Raw genomic sequence first — 18,912 nt, 5'->3', positions numbered from 1 at the left:
GAATATGTTCTTTTATAGAGCAAAATAAGACTTTTAGCACCGGTTTAATATCTCCTAAAGGTGAAATGTAATAATAATGTTTAATATATTACTAATACTTTTCAAAGGATACTTTATTTACCTGAACTATTTCCAGAATTCGATTGTTCCATGTTTATTATTGTGTTTATAAGCAACCATAGAAATAAGGGTCTTATGTGTTGATTCATTTACAAACATGTATAGTCAGCATGAAATATATCCTCTGCTCAGAAATTATTGAATTACCATTAAAGTATCACTATTAACAACTCTTGGGACTCCCAGGCCAGCATAAGGCTATAGAGTTTGCTTGCTCTGCCTACTTTGGTACTTGGGTACAAAATATCTACGTGTGTACTTTTAGCATCTGTGGTGTTAGTCAGTCAGTTTATTCACGCAGCGTCATCTTAGGACTCCTTTTACAAGACGGACAGATCCAGCTTAAATACAGAAATACAACCAACTCAATCCCATCGAGTGGACTAACATGGTACCTGTAGGGACAAGGATATATTATCAGGTGTGTCATTTAGTCCTCTTTTCTGTCAGTATGTGTTTGTTCCTACATTATAACTGAAAAACAAAGAATTCAGAAACTCTTTTTCCTCCATTTTCTGCCTTTAATAATAACCGTGAGACAGTTAACATTAACACACCTCAAACTCATCTTAATACTGCAATGAAACAGCCAAGACGAATTGACAGAATTTATATCAGAATTTCACAGAATTTATATCATAATAACATTCTGATACTTTTTAAACATTGGATGAAATAATATACAAACCTGGCAATAATCTGTTTTATTTATAATACAGTTACAAAACAACAACAATTTTCCTGGTAACATAATGGTGAAATAAAACAAATGAAAAATAAAAGCAGTCTAGACCGAATAGTAAATAGGAATCCTGAATCAGATTACCTATCTGGTAATCATGGTAAATTCGAGACATAAAACAGGTCTTGTGGCTTTGTCCAGTGGGAAAAAAAACTATTAAACTATTTTCTTCAGATTCAGAGACTCCGCATCAGCTTGAGTGGGCGTGTCCCGCATGTCACGTGACATGACAGGAAGAGAAGCGATGGAGAAAAGCTAAGGAAGGTGAGCCGTTTTTTATGTCTATTACACCCCGAATATTACATATATTACTACAACATGGCGTTTATCCATTTTATACCACTGGCGCATGATATAGTTTATAAATCAGTGCCAAAACACGCACAAATAAATCAGTTTTCCCTGGCGGAAAAAGGCTGAAGTTGTCGCTTCCTTGCTAGTTGCTAACTGACGCTAGTTAGCTTTCCTACTGCCAAAATTATCTTCTGCTGTGACGGTTGCCGGAAAAATAACAAAGGCACACGCTTTACCTCACTTTGATTTTTGATTAAATTACAATGTTTGCTGTATTTTGATGCCAAGCGGACGCTGAAACACACAGCACAACAACATCGTATTTTTCCTTGCTTCTGCATCATCACCTGATTGAACTGTCACTAGCTATGTTAGCACCCCCCACCCAGAAGAGTTATATGTTAATATATTCTAAAAGAGCGTTAAAGAAATGTTCAAAATCGTATAAAACATTGTATGCGAGTTAAGAATTAGCAATATAAATTTTTGGATTAATTTAATTTCCCTTTTTATTTATTGTTTATTTATGAATTGAATTCATTTGAGTACCTCAATTTAAATTGAAACTCGTGCGAAGTTGTGACCTAAAATCACAAAAGAAATGCTTAGTTTAAAAATAATTTGTCACTGCTATGAAAGGTACTAAAAACAAATGTGTGTGTGTTTGTCAAAAATGTCCAATTTGTTGTTCTCAATGTTAAAAAGTGGCTACGAAGGTTCTGCCTTGGAAAAGAGACACGGTGCTTACATTATCTTTCAAAGTAAATATTATAGTTACATTTTGAATTCAAGCTTTAAATTGTTTCCAACAGAAACACATTATTTTGATACAAAGATAGTTGAGAGACATCAGACTATTTCATTGACGTATTCAAACAAAGTCTTTCTGTGATCTGGTAAATCAAATGTGTTACCAAAACTTCAACATTGTACGCCATCAATGTCAATAATTGGAAATAAATAGGTAATGATATTTTGGGGTTTGTTTCTCTATATTATATCAACTTGAAATTTTTGAAACTGTAACCTATAATATCATAGAAACACATTCTTAAGGAAGGAAATTCAAAGTTCTTTACAAAAAACATAACATAATAAACAAAGTTCAAGAAGTAAACAAATAGAAATGCATTTAAATAAAAATAAATAAATAGTAATAGAAAAAAATAAATAGAAACAGTGATTTCCAGATTCAGAACAAATAAATATTTAAGACTTGGTGAAAAATGAACCAGCCATGTTTAGTTGTGGTCCTGAGATCACTGACTAAACAGGTCTTTCAAGGCCAGAGAGGTTTTAGAGTTTTCTTCCCTGACAAACAACTCTCCACCAGATGTATTTGGTTTTCAAACAGTCCAGAGCCTTCTTGACCAATAAGAAGATTTTAAACTGTAACACAAACCGGGAAGCCGAGCAGTAAAGGACTGGCGTGATCGAATCCGTTGGTCAGACTCAGGACTCTGGCAGCAGCATTTCCTATGAGCTGCTTTTTCTTGCAAGCTCTCTGGTATTTAGCTTAAGTTTAGCTGAGTAAGTTCAAATGTAAGCTGACTGTTTTTGTTTCCTTTTTTTTTTTTTCCCCAGGATCCTGTCCTGGCAGTGGCTTCCTCTCAACCCAGAGCTCTTGTGGAATGGCAGCAGTTTGGCAGCAGGTTTTGGCAGTGGACGCAAGGTAAGACCCGGTCTCACAGCCGCCGACGACGAAGCTCTTCAGGCGTGTAATTGTTGGGTAGTTACGATCATCTGTGCTCGTGTCGCTTCTTCTCCTCTGCAGGTACAATGCTTACCGCACGCCTACCTTCCCACAGTTCCGAACTCAGTACATCCGCCGACGCAGCCAGCTGCTCAGGGAGAACGCCAAGTGTGGCTTTGAGCCAGGGCTGCGCAGGCAGTACCTGAAGCTGCGCAGTCAGCTGTTGGCCCTGCGCTACGGGCCCCTGTCCGAGCAGAGCAGCTTCAGGGCCAGCAGCGTGCGTAGCTCCCGTACCACACTGGACCGCATGGAGGTCAGACTCAAAGAAAAAGGGGGACAGTAGGGAGGAGAGAATAGGTAGAAACGTGGTTGGAGATGGAGGGGGAGGGTTTAAAAGCATCAGTACAAGCCAAGCAACAAATTGGTTGCCGTACATTAAGCTGAGCAGCTTGGCTGAATGGCTGGCACTAACATCGTACATAGAATGAGTTGTTGTTGTTTTTTTTTACTACATAATAAATATTTATGAGCAGATGATTCATGATTATTCGTGGGACTTTTTCCACATCTTCCTATTGACTCATCCCTTTGAGATTCTTTCTCTGCTGTTGCTCTTTTTTCGGCCCTGGCAGGACTTTGAGGAGGACCCCCGTGCTCAAGGGGCTCGCGGTCATCGCCGGTCTGTCAGCAGAGGCTCCTACCAGCTACAGGCCCAGATGAACAGAGCGGTCTATGATGAGAGGTAGAAAAAACAGCGACAATGCCCAGTATAAGTTTAATATAAAGTATTATGTGTAGGGCTGGGCAACGATTAAAATATTTAATCGCGATTAATCGCATCATTTGCCTGATTAATCATGATTAATCGCATTGTATTTACAAACTCCAAGAATGAATTCAAAAGTAGTGTAAAGAGCACTTTTATTTTAATGTTCTGCTGCCATATGAACAAAAGTGTTGTAACATTTGTAGCACTTATCAGTAACACACATTTAGTGTAAAGCTCAACTTAAACATGTAAAACAAAAAATAGCAATAATAATAAATTAAAGCTTATTGCCACTGACAGGGAATTCTCTTTATGGGGAAAAAAATCTACCAAAAACAGGCAATTTCTGAGGTAACAGCAGGGAGCAGCATTACCATTTTATGTTCAATACCAAAGTTTAACTTGGCAGTGGTTACAACTAACTTGTTTCTGTCATATTCCATGCTGGAAGAAATTTAAACTGAAATGCTTGCTAACTCGATATGCTTGCATGGTTATTTGACATTAACACGCGTTTTTTTGTTGTTGCTTTCTCGCGTGCATATAGTGAATGGCAGGGAAAAACAGGCAAAAACACATGGATACTTTGAAACGCGAAGCGACTTCACCAACGGCGTCGATGCAGACCCCCCCGCTCGGCTCCGTACAAAACTTGTTCCGTTCGCCAGCTCACTGCCTCGCCTAAGCAAATTCCTGCGGGAAACACCGCCTTCCGCATGTCAGCTGTGTTTTTTTCCGGCCAGCACCTTTCTTCCTCTTTGAATCCGAGGTTTGGCTGACAGCGAGGTTATTGGCGCATTATCGCCACCTACTGTTCTGATTCAAACCCCTACACCGCAGCAACAGACCTTCACAAAATAAAAGCATGTGAGCAACATGCGTTAATATTGCCGTTAATAGTCTAATGAATTAACGCGAAATTAACGCGTTAACTTGCCCAGCCCTAATTATGTGTTTACGTGGCAGTTTTCATTTGTGACCACAGGCCTCCGGGCAGCTTGGTGCCCACCTCGGTGGCAGAGGCAAGCCGAGCCATGGCAGGAGATACAACCCTGAGTGAAAACTATGCATTTGCTGGCATGCACCACATTTTTGACCAACACGTCGACTCTGCTGGTATGAGAATCAGTCGCCGAATATCATAAATAGCTTCGCGTGAACGCGATTTTTCATTTTGTGTTTCTCCTCGCGCTTGTTGTTTCAGTTCCGCGGCTCCAGTTTGCCAACGACGACAAGCACCTCCTTGCTTGCTGCTCGCTGGACGGCACCCTGTCCATCATGACGCTGTCGCCCACTCCTCCAAGCGTGAAGCTGGCTCTGAAAGGCCACGGCGGACCCGTCACAGACTTTGCCTGGTCCCTAAGCAATGACATCATTGTGTCGACGTCGCTGGATGGGACTCTGCGCATCTGGAACACCGAGGACGGTCGGTGCATTCGAGAAGTCAGAGACCCAGAATCCAGCGAGCTGCTGTGCTGCACCTTCCAGCCGATGAATAATAACCTCACTGTGGTGAGTCCCTCTCAGTCGTGACGGGAACTTGGAACTGGCGATCTCGTCCAGGCTCTTAAAATGTCTTGAGTAATAACGTGTCCAGTTTAGGAATTAAAAGTCATACGTCCAGATTTACCCTAATGTCTTAAATTACATTTACTTAAATCAGAAATTTGATCAGAAGTTTGTTGATTCTATTGAGTCCTCCATCAGCTATGTTCTTTACAATTAGCCAGTTACTGTTTAAACTGGGTAATTGTATTTGTCGGCAACAACAGAGATACAACAACAATGTTCTCGTTACGCATCAGAAGGTGTATTTTTAAAGAGGTTTGGTTTGAATTTCAGTAGTTGGCTAAACTAACCTTTGTGGGGTACGCTGTAGGAAGGCAAAAAGGTTTGGTGGCATTGGTATAAAAGTACTGGATCCTCACGACGAAGTCATAAAACAAACTTTATTTTACACACCTTTAACTAGGACTGGAAGATAAAACCGAAAATCTACCCATGCCCAAATTTACAACAATAACTGACGTCATTTTGCCCATGTCGGTATTTTCGGTGTTTTAATAGGTAAATAATGGCTATACTGTCGTATCTACTGTCCCTTTAAGACGCTGCGCTACGTGTACAGTCTGTAGTCACATGACTCCACCCCATCCAGTCTGAAACAAAAAGCCAAAGAGACAGGAAGGTTGAGGAAATGGAGGACATTTAAAATGTTTTGGCAGCGGCGGCGGTAGAGCTGGAAGAGGAGCAGCTGTTAAACAAGTTGCTGCCACATCTGGTCTCTGCTTCAGTCACATGATAAAACCGTACTTTTGTCTGACTGTACATTACATCAATAACGATTGGAGACTGCGCACCGTCCTTTTTGTCTGCATTATCCTACTGTCTGCTGATGAAACACAGCCCCCTCAACCATACCAATGTATTCATTTTCTATATTCTGCGAAAAGGCAGCACCTTCAGGCCAGCAAGGCCTCAGTTAACCTGTCTACCCTTGTTTGTCTTTCTCTTGATGGGTTGTACTGAAACGCAATTTCCCACACGGGAGACAATAAAGCAATTCAAATTCATTTCAATACTTTCCAGCCGATACCGCGGAGATGGTCGGACGAGGTTTAAGCTCTCGTTTAAGGAAGAGGCTCTTGTTGGTGTTACTAGTGACAGCGGCGCTTGTAATAGTAGCAGCAGATACATGTGTGTGCCTGTCCAACACCAAGCTGGGTTACGTTAAGGGCTGTCTGCCTGGCCGGGGCGTGGCCACAGTGCGACAGACGCTTCAGTATCAATACCATCGCAAGTCAGTATTGTATCCGGATATAAAGTTTGAGTATCGTATGAGTATTAGTATTTTTGACAACCCTAGCCTCCACTGGCTCGGCAGCACCGGCTTCAGGCATTGCTAGGTCAGCGCCTTGAGCCAGCGGCTCAAACTGATAAGGCTCTGATCCGCTGAGCTCCACAAAGCCTCCATCAGTCTCCGGTGATGAGGGGGGTGATAATCCTCCACCTCAAAAGACCGAACTGTGGCGTAACTCCCAGCGTAGCATTGCTCACTCTCCATGATTCAGTATGGCAAATCAAGCTAGCTGCTGCTTCCCCCCATCCTGAAAACAGCCCCCATCCTTTGCCGTGTAAGTCCAGCCACTTCGATAGAGTTTTTCAAATTTTTCTGAGGGCTGAAATATGCTTTTTGCAAGGTTGCTGAGTTAGCGTGTATTTCGTACTATAAGGCGCACTGAAAATCCTTAAATTTTCTCAAAACTTAATATGATTAAAGTTGTGCTTACAAACCGATTTTATGTGGCATAATGCGGTCAAAAATGTGTTAATGTGTAAGTACGACTTTGGTTAGCAATGAAGCCGCTAGGGCTGAACAATTAATCGCATTTTCAATATAATCGCGATTTAAAAAAACGCAATTTCCAAATCGCAGAGTCTGCAATTTTTGGCTGTGTAACAATTAGGGAATTAAACACGTCCATTAGGTGTCAGTAAAATGTTTAAAGTGGGTTTGCTCCACATGGAAGGGAAGACAGTTGCAGCAGTGAGATAATCTAATTGTATTACTTGTTTTAGAGTTTATATAATCATATATAGCATTAAGTACAGGTCAATCAGTTTAATACATAGACTTGCTTGTTGGTTGCACTTTATGTTCAACAAGGATTGATGTCCAATTAAATTAAAAGCTGTTCTCTTGAACAATATTCTGATTAATAGAAACATTAAAAGTTCTTGTTTTAAATAGTCCTTGTTTACAAACATCTTTATTTAGAGGCCATTTTTGTTGCTTGTGGTTAATGCGGAGAAAAGTCAAAATTGCAATTTTGGTTGAAATATATTGTAGGCAGAACGCAATTATTTCTGCTCTGAGTTTAGATGCTGCGGGTCTCTTAGCAACTAATCTGCACAGCGAGGAAACAAATTGATTTGTTGTTTGTATATGTTTAAAACGACATGATAAATTAAACTGGGGAAAAAAATCGCATTAAATCGCAATATTAAGAAAAAAAAATCGCAATTAGATTATTTTCCAAAATCGTTCAGCCCTAGAAGCCGCTCCGCTGAATGGATATTAGGAGCATTACGGTACACTGTGTCACTACCTGATAGGACCCCTGAGCTGTCTACAAGACTGCCTGACTGTAATGTCTAAACTAGAAGTGCATTCATGTAAGGCAGCCCGTGCCCGGAGTACACGCTAGCAACAATAAACCAAGTAAGTTAATTCAATATGAAAGTTTATTTTGGCCCCCTGTTAGAAACGGGGTACTGTAGTCCAACTAATCTGTCCTCGCGACAGAGACGGATAGCGCTTCCTCTCAGGAGAGAAACTTGGGAAGAATATTTGATTTCCCCATAATCCGGTGTGCCTTATTGTCCGAAAAATACAGTACACTTTAAAAACAGCTCCACACACTGCAAAAACGGATCTAAAAATAAGTAAAATGTTCTTAAAGTTAGTGTTTTAATCCTTGATTTGAGCAGGTAAATAAGATTATCTTCCAACGGAATGAGTATTTTGACCCCTAAAATAAGATAATTAGACATCCTGCACTTAAAATAAGCAGATGGAGATGAATTGTTCATATTTTAAGTGCAAAAATCTTATTCCATTGGCAAAGCATCTTATTTACCTGCTCAAATCAAGGACAAATACACTAATTTTAAAGAATATTTTACTTATTTCTAGTTCCGTTTTTGCATTGCACCTTGACGTCCCCAGCTCCAAACTGCACCTTTGGTATTGCATGTTTTTTTTAGGGTGATCTACAGTGCCTCTTGAGCTCTAAACATGGTGGATATTATGGCAACCAAAGTGGCCTGTTTTGGTTTAATTTGGCCAGATCTTATCCTCGCATTTCACAGGCTTGTCGCAGTGTTGTCCACTAAACTTTAGCCGCGCTTTAACAGGCTTTTTTTCTTCATCAGAGAGAATTTTGCAATCTTGTATCAACGCTTGTTGTGAGCTTACATACAACTTGGTAATTGGACGCCTTTTTAGAGGCCATGATTTGGTACTGGACCAGTTGACGTTAATTTGTCATTGCGTTTTCCTGTGAATCATTTATGGAGAGCTATGGTTTGATTTCATCTTTTCATATGTTAACATGATCAGTTGTTGCCCTCATCCAATGAGAATTTCATATTATTTGCATTAGAAATTAGTGTTGCGCCGATACCAATACCAGTATCGGACGGGCCCCCCATCCAGCACTAAAATGGTGGTATCGGTATCGGCGAGTACCAACAAATAGGCACCGATACCATTTTGATGTTTGTATGTCACTTGAACGCAGCCTTCTCTACTATTATACATGTCATATAAGTTCATGAAAGTTTCTGCCATTTGAGAGCCAAAGGTTTATTCAATTATTGTCACCCATTCCAGGTAGGCAATAAAAAGTTTTACTACCCTAAGTAGTATGCAGTTCTTCATATATATACACACACACATCAGCTTCAAACAGATGGTATCGGTATCGGCCAATACTGCACAGCCAGGTATTGGGTATCGGTATCGGGGCCAAAAAATGGCATCGGCGCAACACTATTAGAAATGTGTTGACTTAGAAGTATGACTGTGTATGATTGTCTTATTCTCCCCCTTGTATTAGTTGGGGATTTATGTATATAGGTAATTTTGCCCGTGTTTACAGTTAAACCCCAAATCATTCATACCCCTAGTAGTTGTATGTTTGAAGTAAGATTTTAAATTTAGCTGCATGTTTCTTCTGACTTGAATCTGATTAAGTACCTGAAGATCAGAGTCAAAGATAAATTGTCAAAATATCAGTAGAGGTATGCAAACAGTTAAAAGTTCCATTTAAAGAAGACAAGTGAATTAAAAAATACATTTTCCAGTTAAAGTTAATACTTAGGTTACATTAACGATCTTTCCAGTGATGGATGTCTCCTTTTCTATCAGAAATGATGAATTCAAGATAGAAATCTGCTAGAAGTAAGAATAATTTTGGTCTTAACTGTATAATATATTTTTGGCTAATGATATAAAGTTCTTTTGATAAGGGTTTATTTACTGAAGAATGGCGTGAACTCTGCAGACGTTTTTAATGGCACAATACGATGCAGGCTTTTTCGGCCCGCGGTGTAGATGCGAAGCCAAATGAACAAGAAAAAGTTGCTCAGACAGGATTCGATTTCCCTGCAACAGAAATGCCCTCCAGGCCGTGGCGGCTTCTCAGCCACAGTAAAGTAGAAACGTTTCCAGCCATTCGTTTCATTCTTTAGAATGAGACGGGTGCGGTTACCAAATGGACAGATAGTTTTTAACCTGGTTGAGCAAGAGCAGATCCTTGACCAGCAGATAGTGGTTCAGTTTAAAAATGTACGTTTGTTATAAACGTTAAAGGTCCATAGCCACGTTATTTGACTTTTTAAAATGTATTTATATGTCAGTAGCTCACTGTGGTTTTATATAAAGTTTTTATGAAAGAGTATCACGTCCTGCTGGCGTATTAGTTGTTATTTTGGAGTATTATGCCTTGTTTTTGCTCAATTTGTTAGTAAATTAAGCCTTTCGTGTTTATTTACGATTTTAACAGAAGGACGTACTGCACATGTGCAGCAGGGGTTAAAACAGGGAAGTGGCTAATGGCTATTAGCATCTCCAGGCGTAACAATGAAGAATGGTCCAAGATCCAGTGGGGAAAAAAATGCAAAAAAAATATATGCTTCACTTTCCAAGAGAGAAAAGACTGGAACGTTGGTGTCCACTGAAGCGGACGCTAAACCTGCCGATTGCTCAAATGTGACCGCAGAGTTGTTTGACATGAGTAAATGTTCTGATATAAGGCTGTGGATCGGTGTATTTATTAACGGTTGCTTTTTGATTATGGCGAGCTGCCGCGTTACTGCGAGGCATTTCAGGGGGTCAGGCTCGGCCCGGCATTATTTAATTTGATTTATAAATCAAGCAAACCGGCATTATGACAGTTTTGCGATACTGTCGCTAGATGGCGCCACATCAGTTTATATCTGCTAATCGTGCCTGTTGTGGGGGCTATTTTTAATCCACAAAAAGGACCATGAAAACATTGTCAGCATGGAGGCTTGGTGTATAACTTTATTTTATCATGATCAAACATTTTGTTTGTTTTTTTAAGCATATAGCGTGGCTATATACCTTTTTAAAGGAATAATAATGAGAAAAATTAAGGAAGCTATAGAGTCATTGGAGAAGTCGACATTTTCTGCCTTTACTTTCATGATATGATCTAAATATAGGAGGGTCTCAACACTTGTTGGCATCTCTGGCAGAAAGGTCTAAGAAGCCTTAAAAATAAATTCATTAATAAAGGAAATGCGTTATCTGAACCTCTGAGGTTGTTATTTGCAGATGTTGCCCGATGAGAAGTTCTTTACTCTTTGAAAACTGATTATGTCAGCAATGGGAGGAACAGTCTTATGAAAGAGAGAGCAGAGCGCTGGTTAAATCCCAAAATACCAAAAACCTGTCCTGTCCTGTCACTTTTTTTTTTTAGTTGAGGAAAGTGGTAATATTTTCCCCCCCCAACACATCCAGTTGTCAAAGAGTATTTTACCTCCTCGTGCCTTTATTTACCCATAAGTTTCACAACAAGCAGCGTTTTCTTTTTATTCCAAATATTTTCTGACTGTGCAGGATATCGTCGGACCGTTGCGTGCAGACGGAAGCCCTTTACCCGCTTGTAAATAATGCATGACAGCGTTCGCCGCAGACATTGATTAAAATTTCGCAATTAAAGGTCACAACTTGTAACCAGGATTAGAGATGTAAATATTATCGAATCATTTTTGTTATTTAACCTTTTCCTCTGCGATGATGAATTATCTAGCCGACGAAGCTGACTGTTATCTTAAATAAGAGTTTATTTTTAACTCGTTAAAGCAACCCTTGGGGAAAAAAAAAAGATTTGAATTTGACATTTTTTTTTAACATTTCAATAGAAAAAGATCAGATTGAGATCGTTTCTGAGTCGGCTTGTCGGTGTTCCCCCCCCCGGGGGTGGCATGATGAAGGTCTTCACTCTCGGCGCTGTGTTCCAGGTGGGGAACAGCAAGCACCACCTGCAGGTAGTGAACATCTCCACTGGGAAGAAGGTGAAGGGGGGCTCCAGTAAGCTGACAGGTCGCGTGCTGTCTCTCTCCTTTGATGCTCCGGGGAGGATCCTGTGGGCTGGCGATGACAGGGGGAGCATCTTTTCCTTCCTCTTCGACATGGCAACAGGTACAATCGCCCGCATTTCCATTCGAGCGAGAGCGGCGTGTCCGCTGGCTGCATTACAAAGTCTAATCAGCCCCTCCACAGGAAAAAAAAAAAAAAAAAAAAAAACGAGAGAGGGAGCAAGCAGCTCGTGTATGTGTCGGTCCCTGGTGATACTGTCACCCCACCCCCACCAACACTCCCACCTCTGTCCCTGCAGGGAAGTTAACCAAAGCCAAGCGGCTGGTGGTGAGCGAAGGCAGCTCCATCTGCAGCATATCCGCCCGGTCCTGGATCAGCCGCGAGGCCAGAGACCCCTCCCTGCTGGTCAATGCCTGTGTCAATAAGCTGCTGCTGTACAGGTCAGTTTGATCAGGCTGAGCTGTGTTTTATTGACTGCTCGCTCGCTGCTCAACTTTAAACCTATTAAAAAAAAAAGAATTTCAAAAAATATTGTGCATTTATTTAAATCGTGCTTATAACTGCAGGGTGGTGGACAATGAAGGAACACTACAGCTGAAGAGAAGCTTCCCAATCCAGCATGGATCGCAGCATGTCCATAGCATTTTCTGCCCCCTCATGTCTTTCAGACAAGGCGCCTGTGTGGGTAAGGAGTCTTGCTTTCCCCCCACTGTGGTCTTCTTTGTGCTCCCGCTGGGGTCTCTCTGTGTACCTGCTGTGATATCTGAATTGAAAATGAGACCACACTGCATCGCTTAGCTGCAGGCCATCCAGTGTGTGGAAGACGGAGGGAACAAAGAAAAAAAAAAAAATAAATAAATAACTCACGCGCACGACGGCAAAAATAGCATAAGGCTGCTTTTGGATTGAAAAGGAGTATCTCAAATTAGCAAATTACAGCAACGAGGCGGCCTGTTTTTTCTGCAGCACGTTGCAAACATGAGACTGGTAAACAGCAGCTCCCTGCGTCCCCCATGCTTGACTTTTACCGCCTGCTTTTTACTTCACATCAAGGCACGCCGGTGCCTGAATAACACCAGGGTTGCCCCATTACCAGAACAGTCACCCCTAAAAATATCCGTCCCTAAATAGAAAGAAAACATTTTGCTATTTGTTTTTGTCAGAGGTGATGATCTGAGGGAATATTTTTTGGAGCTTTGGCACCAAAGAATTTAAACTTATTTAAATGTTTGGAACGTCACACAGACTATGGGCGTTGATTTTTTTTTTTTTAAATCCTGAAATAAATGGTTTTAATATCTAGTTCTGTTAAGACGGTTACATCTACTCATCATTTACCTAAGTTTCACAAATTTTGTGCCTTTAATTAATAATTTAAGCAGTGACAAGTTTATTTATAAAGCACTTTTCAGTAATAAAACAATTCAAAGTGCTTTTTTCCTGCATAGAATCAATAAACAGATGACTTCAGTGGGTTTTTTTTTTTTAAACGACATTTAGGTTCATAACATAGAATTTGTTTCTGGATTTTCATTAATCCACACATAGCAAAATCTAAACATGTGAGTTTAAATAGATCCACACATCTCTGATAATGTTTAGTTAGATTTCTCTTAGCAAGTTGCACCTTGACCACACGCTTCGGATTGGTGGAGCTCTTTTCAAATTTGCCGTTTCCCTGGTAAGGACTTTTTTAAATAGTCACCATATTTTTCATTGTAGTGGCGATCAGGGCTTTTCAGAAGCCTCCTTTGTCGGATCCAAAATCTGTTTTATTGTGTCTCTGGGATCATTATAATAGTTTAATATTCATTTGGGTCCAATTTTTTGCAATCTGTGATCTGAGGTGAAGTTGAAGAGTTTGGAGGTGGTCCTCCTTTTAATTTCTCATTGGTGCCGGTATGTCCACTCTACCCACAGTCCCACAGCATGTTGCTGCCACTACCTTGCTTTAAAGGTTGTTCTGTGTTGAAATCTTCATATAGACTTTATCAAACTCGCTTCTTGTCAGTGTGGTAGTTTAATATTTGTCTCAGTTGAAGCCAACGGATTAAACACTTTTCTCCAGAAGCCATTTGGGTTCTCCATGCTAGCATAAACGCCGTCAGCGATAGACACTCAGCACATTCAGAAGCCCTATGACTCCCTGTCCATTAGAATCAGGAAATGAATTAGATAGAGCCTGCCGTCAATATAAAGCGGGTTAAAAGAGCTCAAAAGGTAACATCATGACTCCAATCTAAAAGACAGAATCAAAAAAAAAATACATTTCAGACATAAAGCAACATTTATTAGTCTGGATGGGGTTACAAAGCAATTTTTAAGACTTGGAGACACCAGCAAACTGTAGTGTTAGATCATTATCTACAAATGGAGCAAAACGAAGCGTTATTAAACCTTTCCAGAGTTGGCCGGCCCGTTAAAGTTAGTCTAAGAGTGAAAATAGGATTCATCCAGGAGGTTGTGAAAGAATCCAGAACAGCATCTGGAGCACGGCACGTCTCCCTTGCCTGGGTGAAAGTCAGTGTTCGTGATCATGAGGGAGAAAGAGACGGAGTTAAAATGGTTTCCATGGGGTAATCCTGAGCTACAACCCACTGCTGAGCAACAATAACACAAAGCCTGTCTTAAGACCTCCGGGAGAATATTGTGTAAACTGAGCTGTTACGTCTGGTGTAAACCTGACATAGGAGTTTGGTCAAATGACATCCCACTAAGAGGCAAACGTGGTGGTTGTGGGGTGATTTGGTGAAGTTGTTATAACTGGAACCATAAATCACAGTCTAGCAAAAAATCATGAAAGAAAATGTCCAGCTAATCACAACTGGCTTATGCAACATTGATTCGAAGAACACTTTGAATCACTCATTAAACAAAATATATATAAATATAGGGGCCTAGTCAAAGTCTCGACTCAAATTAGTTGCAGATGTTGTACTCAGGTTGCTCGTGTCGCCTAATTTAAATATCCACCAGCCCCAAACAAATAGATACAAACATTCCTTTCTTCCCTCTGCTGTCCAGCTGCTAAACGCTACCAGGAAAAGCAGATAGTCACACGTTGCATACATATAGGCCTTCGCTTTATTCATTCGCTGTCCTGCACATATTCACATATATTTATTCACCTTACTTTTATATTTTATGTGTTTCTTGTGTTTTTATGTGTGAAGTGTGAATGTTTATTACTACTGCACAAAAATTGCCCATATTGGGACAAATAAAGTTACTACTACTAATTAAAGGTGCCTTGTCACGTTCTATGACTTTACGGCAGTAGGTCACTCTGGTTGCATACGAAGGTTTCCCGATTAAATGATCACGCCCTGCTGGCTTATTATATTTTACTTTGTTTTTGCTCCGTGAATAAACAAAGCGCTTTTATGTATATTTACCATAACAAGACCACGTGACGGGAAGCACAATGTTGAGCATGAACGCAGAGAGTAAACAAGGAAAAGCAATGGAGTCGAGCGAGTCAGCAATGTCCAGCGGCGGTGCAAAAAGAAAGAGGAAAAAGTAACTCCAACCCTGCAGGCCGGGCTGGTCTTCGACCTCGGCGACCTGTCACTTTACTGCGAGGCTTTGCAGAACGGTCTGCTGGCTCGTACAGTAGCCATCTTGCTTCCTGATAGCTATAACACATGGCAGGTTTATTTTCAGGCTCAAAAAGAACTGAGTAAACACTATCAGTGGTCAAAAATTGGTCCGCAGTGACGTAAAAGGCTGCAGTCGTTGCTACCAAGTATGAAAACTCTTATTTTTAGGGAGACATTACTTGTTCACATAGGGCCAGATTGGATTATATCGCCTTTTCCCTTAATGAATTAAATATTTTTGATTTTTCTTACGTATTCAGATTATTTTGGTCTGATATTAAAATGTACGTAAAAGTATGACAAAAAGCCTAAGAAATCTGTAAGGGGGGTATTTTCACTGGACTGTATGTACAGTTTAAGATTCAAACGTGAACATCCAACTGTTTTTTTTTTTTTTTTTTTTTTTCATATTTTTACTAGGAAGTAATGCACATTACAACAATAGGGATGTGTATCCATATGTACATCCTTTTCACATAGGGTATCATAGCCAGCAACAATATGTAGATATTGGCACCATAAAGGTACTGTGCATCTCACTTCCAGGGTGTTTTTTGTAAATTAAGTGGTACGAACAGTACACCACGCAACTAAAAGAAAATAAAACGATATAATAAACATCGTAATAATAAGAACTAAATAACAATAGATCTTAATAAGCTATAATTAAATATAAATAAAGCCCCTCAGAAAGCAAGTCATGTTTTTAAAAGTCATTGGAGTTGTTGTTCTTTCATGGAGCAGGAACAATTCAAGTAGATCCTTTAAAAATGAATGACATACTTTTGATGAATTTATGTAAACTTGTCACCGGCAGTGTTGTATAAAGTACTGAAATCTCGGTGTCAAGTAAAAGTATAAGTACCTCTCCAAAATATGACTTTGGTAGAAGTCCAAGTCAATGACTGAAATGTTACTTAGGTAAAAGTCTTAAAGTATCTGAAATGTCTTGTACTTAAGTATGAAAATTACTGTAAAAAGAGATGTATTTAAGTAATGTAATAAAAAGTATAAGTAAAAAGTAAAACATAGCAAATGCAGTTTGAATGACATTTTTTAGATTTTGGTAAACTTTGAAAGTCAAATTCACTTAAAATAATATAAACAGCCAAGTGCAGGAGAAACTTAGACCAAGTTTAGTCAGAAAATACAACCTTTGTGTAAGCTTTCAGTTTTCCTTCTTCAAGTAAGGTCAGTGCAATGCACTTTAAAATTGTACACAACCAAGTGCAGGAAAAGGGGGTGTATACTAAGAACATGGTTAAGTGATAAAGTGATAGTTAACCTACAGGAAGTGGTAAACCTGCTAAAAGATACTCCTGCGGTTGCAGATATCATTTAGTTAAGAAAATTAGGACTTTCTGCTATTAGATGCTTTACCTATACCACAAGGTTAATTTAACCTGCTTTACCACTGAACCCGCTTCTTATCCCATTGGTGGTGATGAACAAGCCCAGGCAACTCCCGACTTTGTTGCAGTCAATCAGTAGGTGGGGTCAAAACACTTGCATGCGTGAGTCTCTCTCTCTCTCTCTCTTTTTGTAACGAGTAACTAAACCAAACATTGAAAATGTACTGGAGTAAAAGTATGCAATTAAGTTCAGAAATATAGTGAAGTAAAAGTAAAAGTTATCAAAAAATGTTATACTCGAGAAAAGTATAAAGTACTCCAAAATATACTTAAGTACAGTTGTGAAGTATTTTTACTTCATTACTATACAACACTGGTCACCGAAAATGACTGATGAAACCTTTGTTTTTCCACTCTTTAACTTTTCTTTTTTCTTTTCTTCCCCTCCTCTTGGCCGCAGTGACCGGCAGCGAGGACGCCTGCGTCTACTTCTTCGACGTCGAGCGCAACACCAAGGCCATAGTCAACAAGCTGCAGGGCCACGGCGGGCCGGTGCTGGACGTGAGTTTCAACTGCGACGAGAGTCTGCTGGCGTCCGCCGACTCCACCGGCATGGTCATCATCTGGAGGAGAGAGCAGAAATGAATAAACGAATAATCTTCCATCCACTTACATATTAAAAAAAAAAAGAAAAAGACCTCCTGCTCTTTAACCGTCCAGCATCTGACGTAGTGACTCTAAAAGTGCAATCGAGTAAAAACATCTTCCTGTGTACGGGGCGACGGGGGGATGCCTGAGAAGTTCACGGGGGTTGGAGGGTGGGCCGTGTGTGCATGTCAGCCCTCCTACAGCTGCAGCTGGGAAAAGGGCTTTTTTAGGTAAGGAAAGGCTCCGCTACCATGCATGCGTCATGGCTCACCTCCAGCTAGCCGTGGCTGTGACTGAACTCGTGAAGAGGGCGCTGTGTAATCTCACTGGAAAAAAAAAAAAAAAAGCAACACTTTATATCACACCGACGTTCCCTCTGGCGTAGCTCTAGTTCACTATTTATGTAACTGTTGTTCAAGCAGCGTAATCAAGTGTTGTTCGCCCGTTTCGCCTCTGAGACCACGTGCATGAACCTGAAATCAGAGTCGGACCGTTCATCACAAAATCTAGGTGTGTTTATCAGTGTGTTTGTACCTATTTGTGTGTATGTGTGTGTGTGTGTGTGGTCTGTTTATGCTGATTCAGATAATTTATTTAACGCAATAAATGGCTGCATTGTGACTTAACTTTGTGAAATCATTTGAATATGTGGTATGCTGGTTTCAGACGGTGCTTATTAAACTGGAAATTGTTAAAAAAAATAGGATCTATTTAGAAATATTTAAAATATTTGTAACGTTTCCTTTGAAATTCCTTTGAGATGCTTTGGGTTGCACTCACCTTCAGCAGGTAGGTCGTCTTATTTTCCACGCAGGATTGAAGCTCAGGACCTTCTGGCTGCGAAACAACAATGCAGGAGATTGCATGTATCCCAGAAGCTTAATGTTCTGCTTCATCAGTTCCTGATTCTGGTTTGGGAGCATCCATCTGAGTCCAAGTGCTAACGGTTTTGATTTTTGTTGAACTAATTTGGAGCTTGTTGTCATCCTTGGTTATTATTACACCCTCTTTGTGCGATGAACCAGTACCAGTGACAGCATGATGCTTCCACCACCATGATTGCACTGCAAAAACGGATGTAAGAATAAGTAAAAAATGTTCTTAAAATTTGTGTTTTTGTCCTAGATTTGAGCAGGTAAATAAGATTATCTGCCAATGGAATGAGTATTTTGACCCCTAAAATAAGATAATTAGACATCCTGCACTTGAAATAAGATGGAGGTAAATTGTTCCTATTTTAGGTGCAGAAATCTTCTTCAATTGGCAGATCATCTTATTTACCTGCTCAAATCAAGGAAAAATACACAAATTTTAAGAACATTTTACTTATTTTTAGTTCTGTTTTTGCAGTTTGGCACGGCCTTTTTTGGGTTAAAAACCTCCAAACACACTTTGTCACTGGTTGAACAACCCAGTTTTTGTCACTGACTATCCAACATCGTTTATGTGCACATTTCAGCTAAACTTTTCTCTCTCTTTTTTTTTTCTGGTTCACCCAGTTTATGTTGATGGTGAACTGGCGTCACCGTGGACAGTAACCCTAGTAATGATCTAGTAAAGTTTA

At 40.1% G+C, this 18,912-nt stretch overlaps 1 protein-coding gene across 2 annotated transcripts; it reads left to right on the top strand.

The window, feature by feature from the left end:
* The first annotated feature begins 1,037 nt into the window (after positions 1-1,037).
* On the top strand, positions 1,038-17,969 carry wdr13 (WD repeat domain 13). 2 transcript variants are annotated; one of them, XM_012875616.3, is made up of 10 exons: positions 1,038-1,126; positions 2,741-2,828; positions 2,931-3,162; positions 3,482-3,591; positions 4,604-4,734; positions 4,823-5,130; positions 11,671-11,851; positions 12,048-12,189; positions 12,316-12,434; positions 17,161-17,969. In XM_012875616.3, exons 2-10 carry the CDS (start codon positions 2,788-2,790, stop codon positions 17,343-17,345), a joined length of 1,449 nt encoding a protein of 482 aa, XP_012731070.1. In that variant the 5' UTR covers positions 1,038-1,126; positions 2,741-2,787; the 3' UTR covers positions 17,346-17,969. The 2 variants fall into 2 exon arrangements, with proteins under 2 accessions (XP_012731070.1, XP_012731071.1); XM_012875617.3 differs by lacking the exons at positions 1,038-1,126; positions 2,931-3,162 and having other exon boundaries at positions 2,745-2,828.
* The last annotated feature ends 943 nt before the right edge of the window (positions 17,970-18,912 follow it).

Source organism: Fundulus heteroclitus, chromosome 1, assembly GCF_011125445.2.
Source record: "Fundulus heteroclitus isolate FHET01 chromosome 1, MU-UCD_Fhet_4.1, whole genome shotgun sequence".
NCBI lineage: Eukaryota > Metazoa > Chordata > Actinopteri > Cyprinodontiformes > Fundulidae > Fundulus > Fundulus heteroclitus.
The sequence above is the reverse complement of the archived record's forward strand: the minus strand, read 5'-3'. Positions and strand labels throughout refer to the sequence as shown.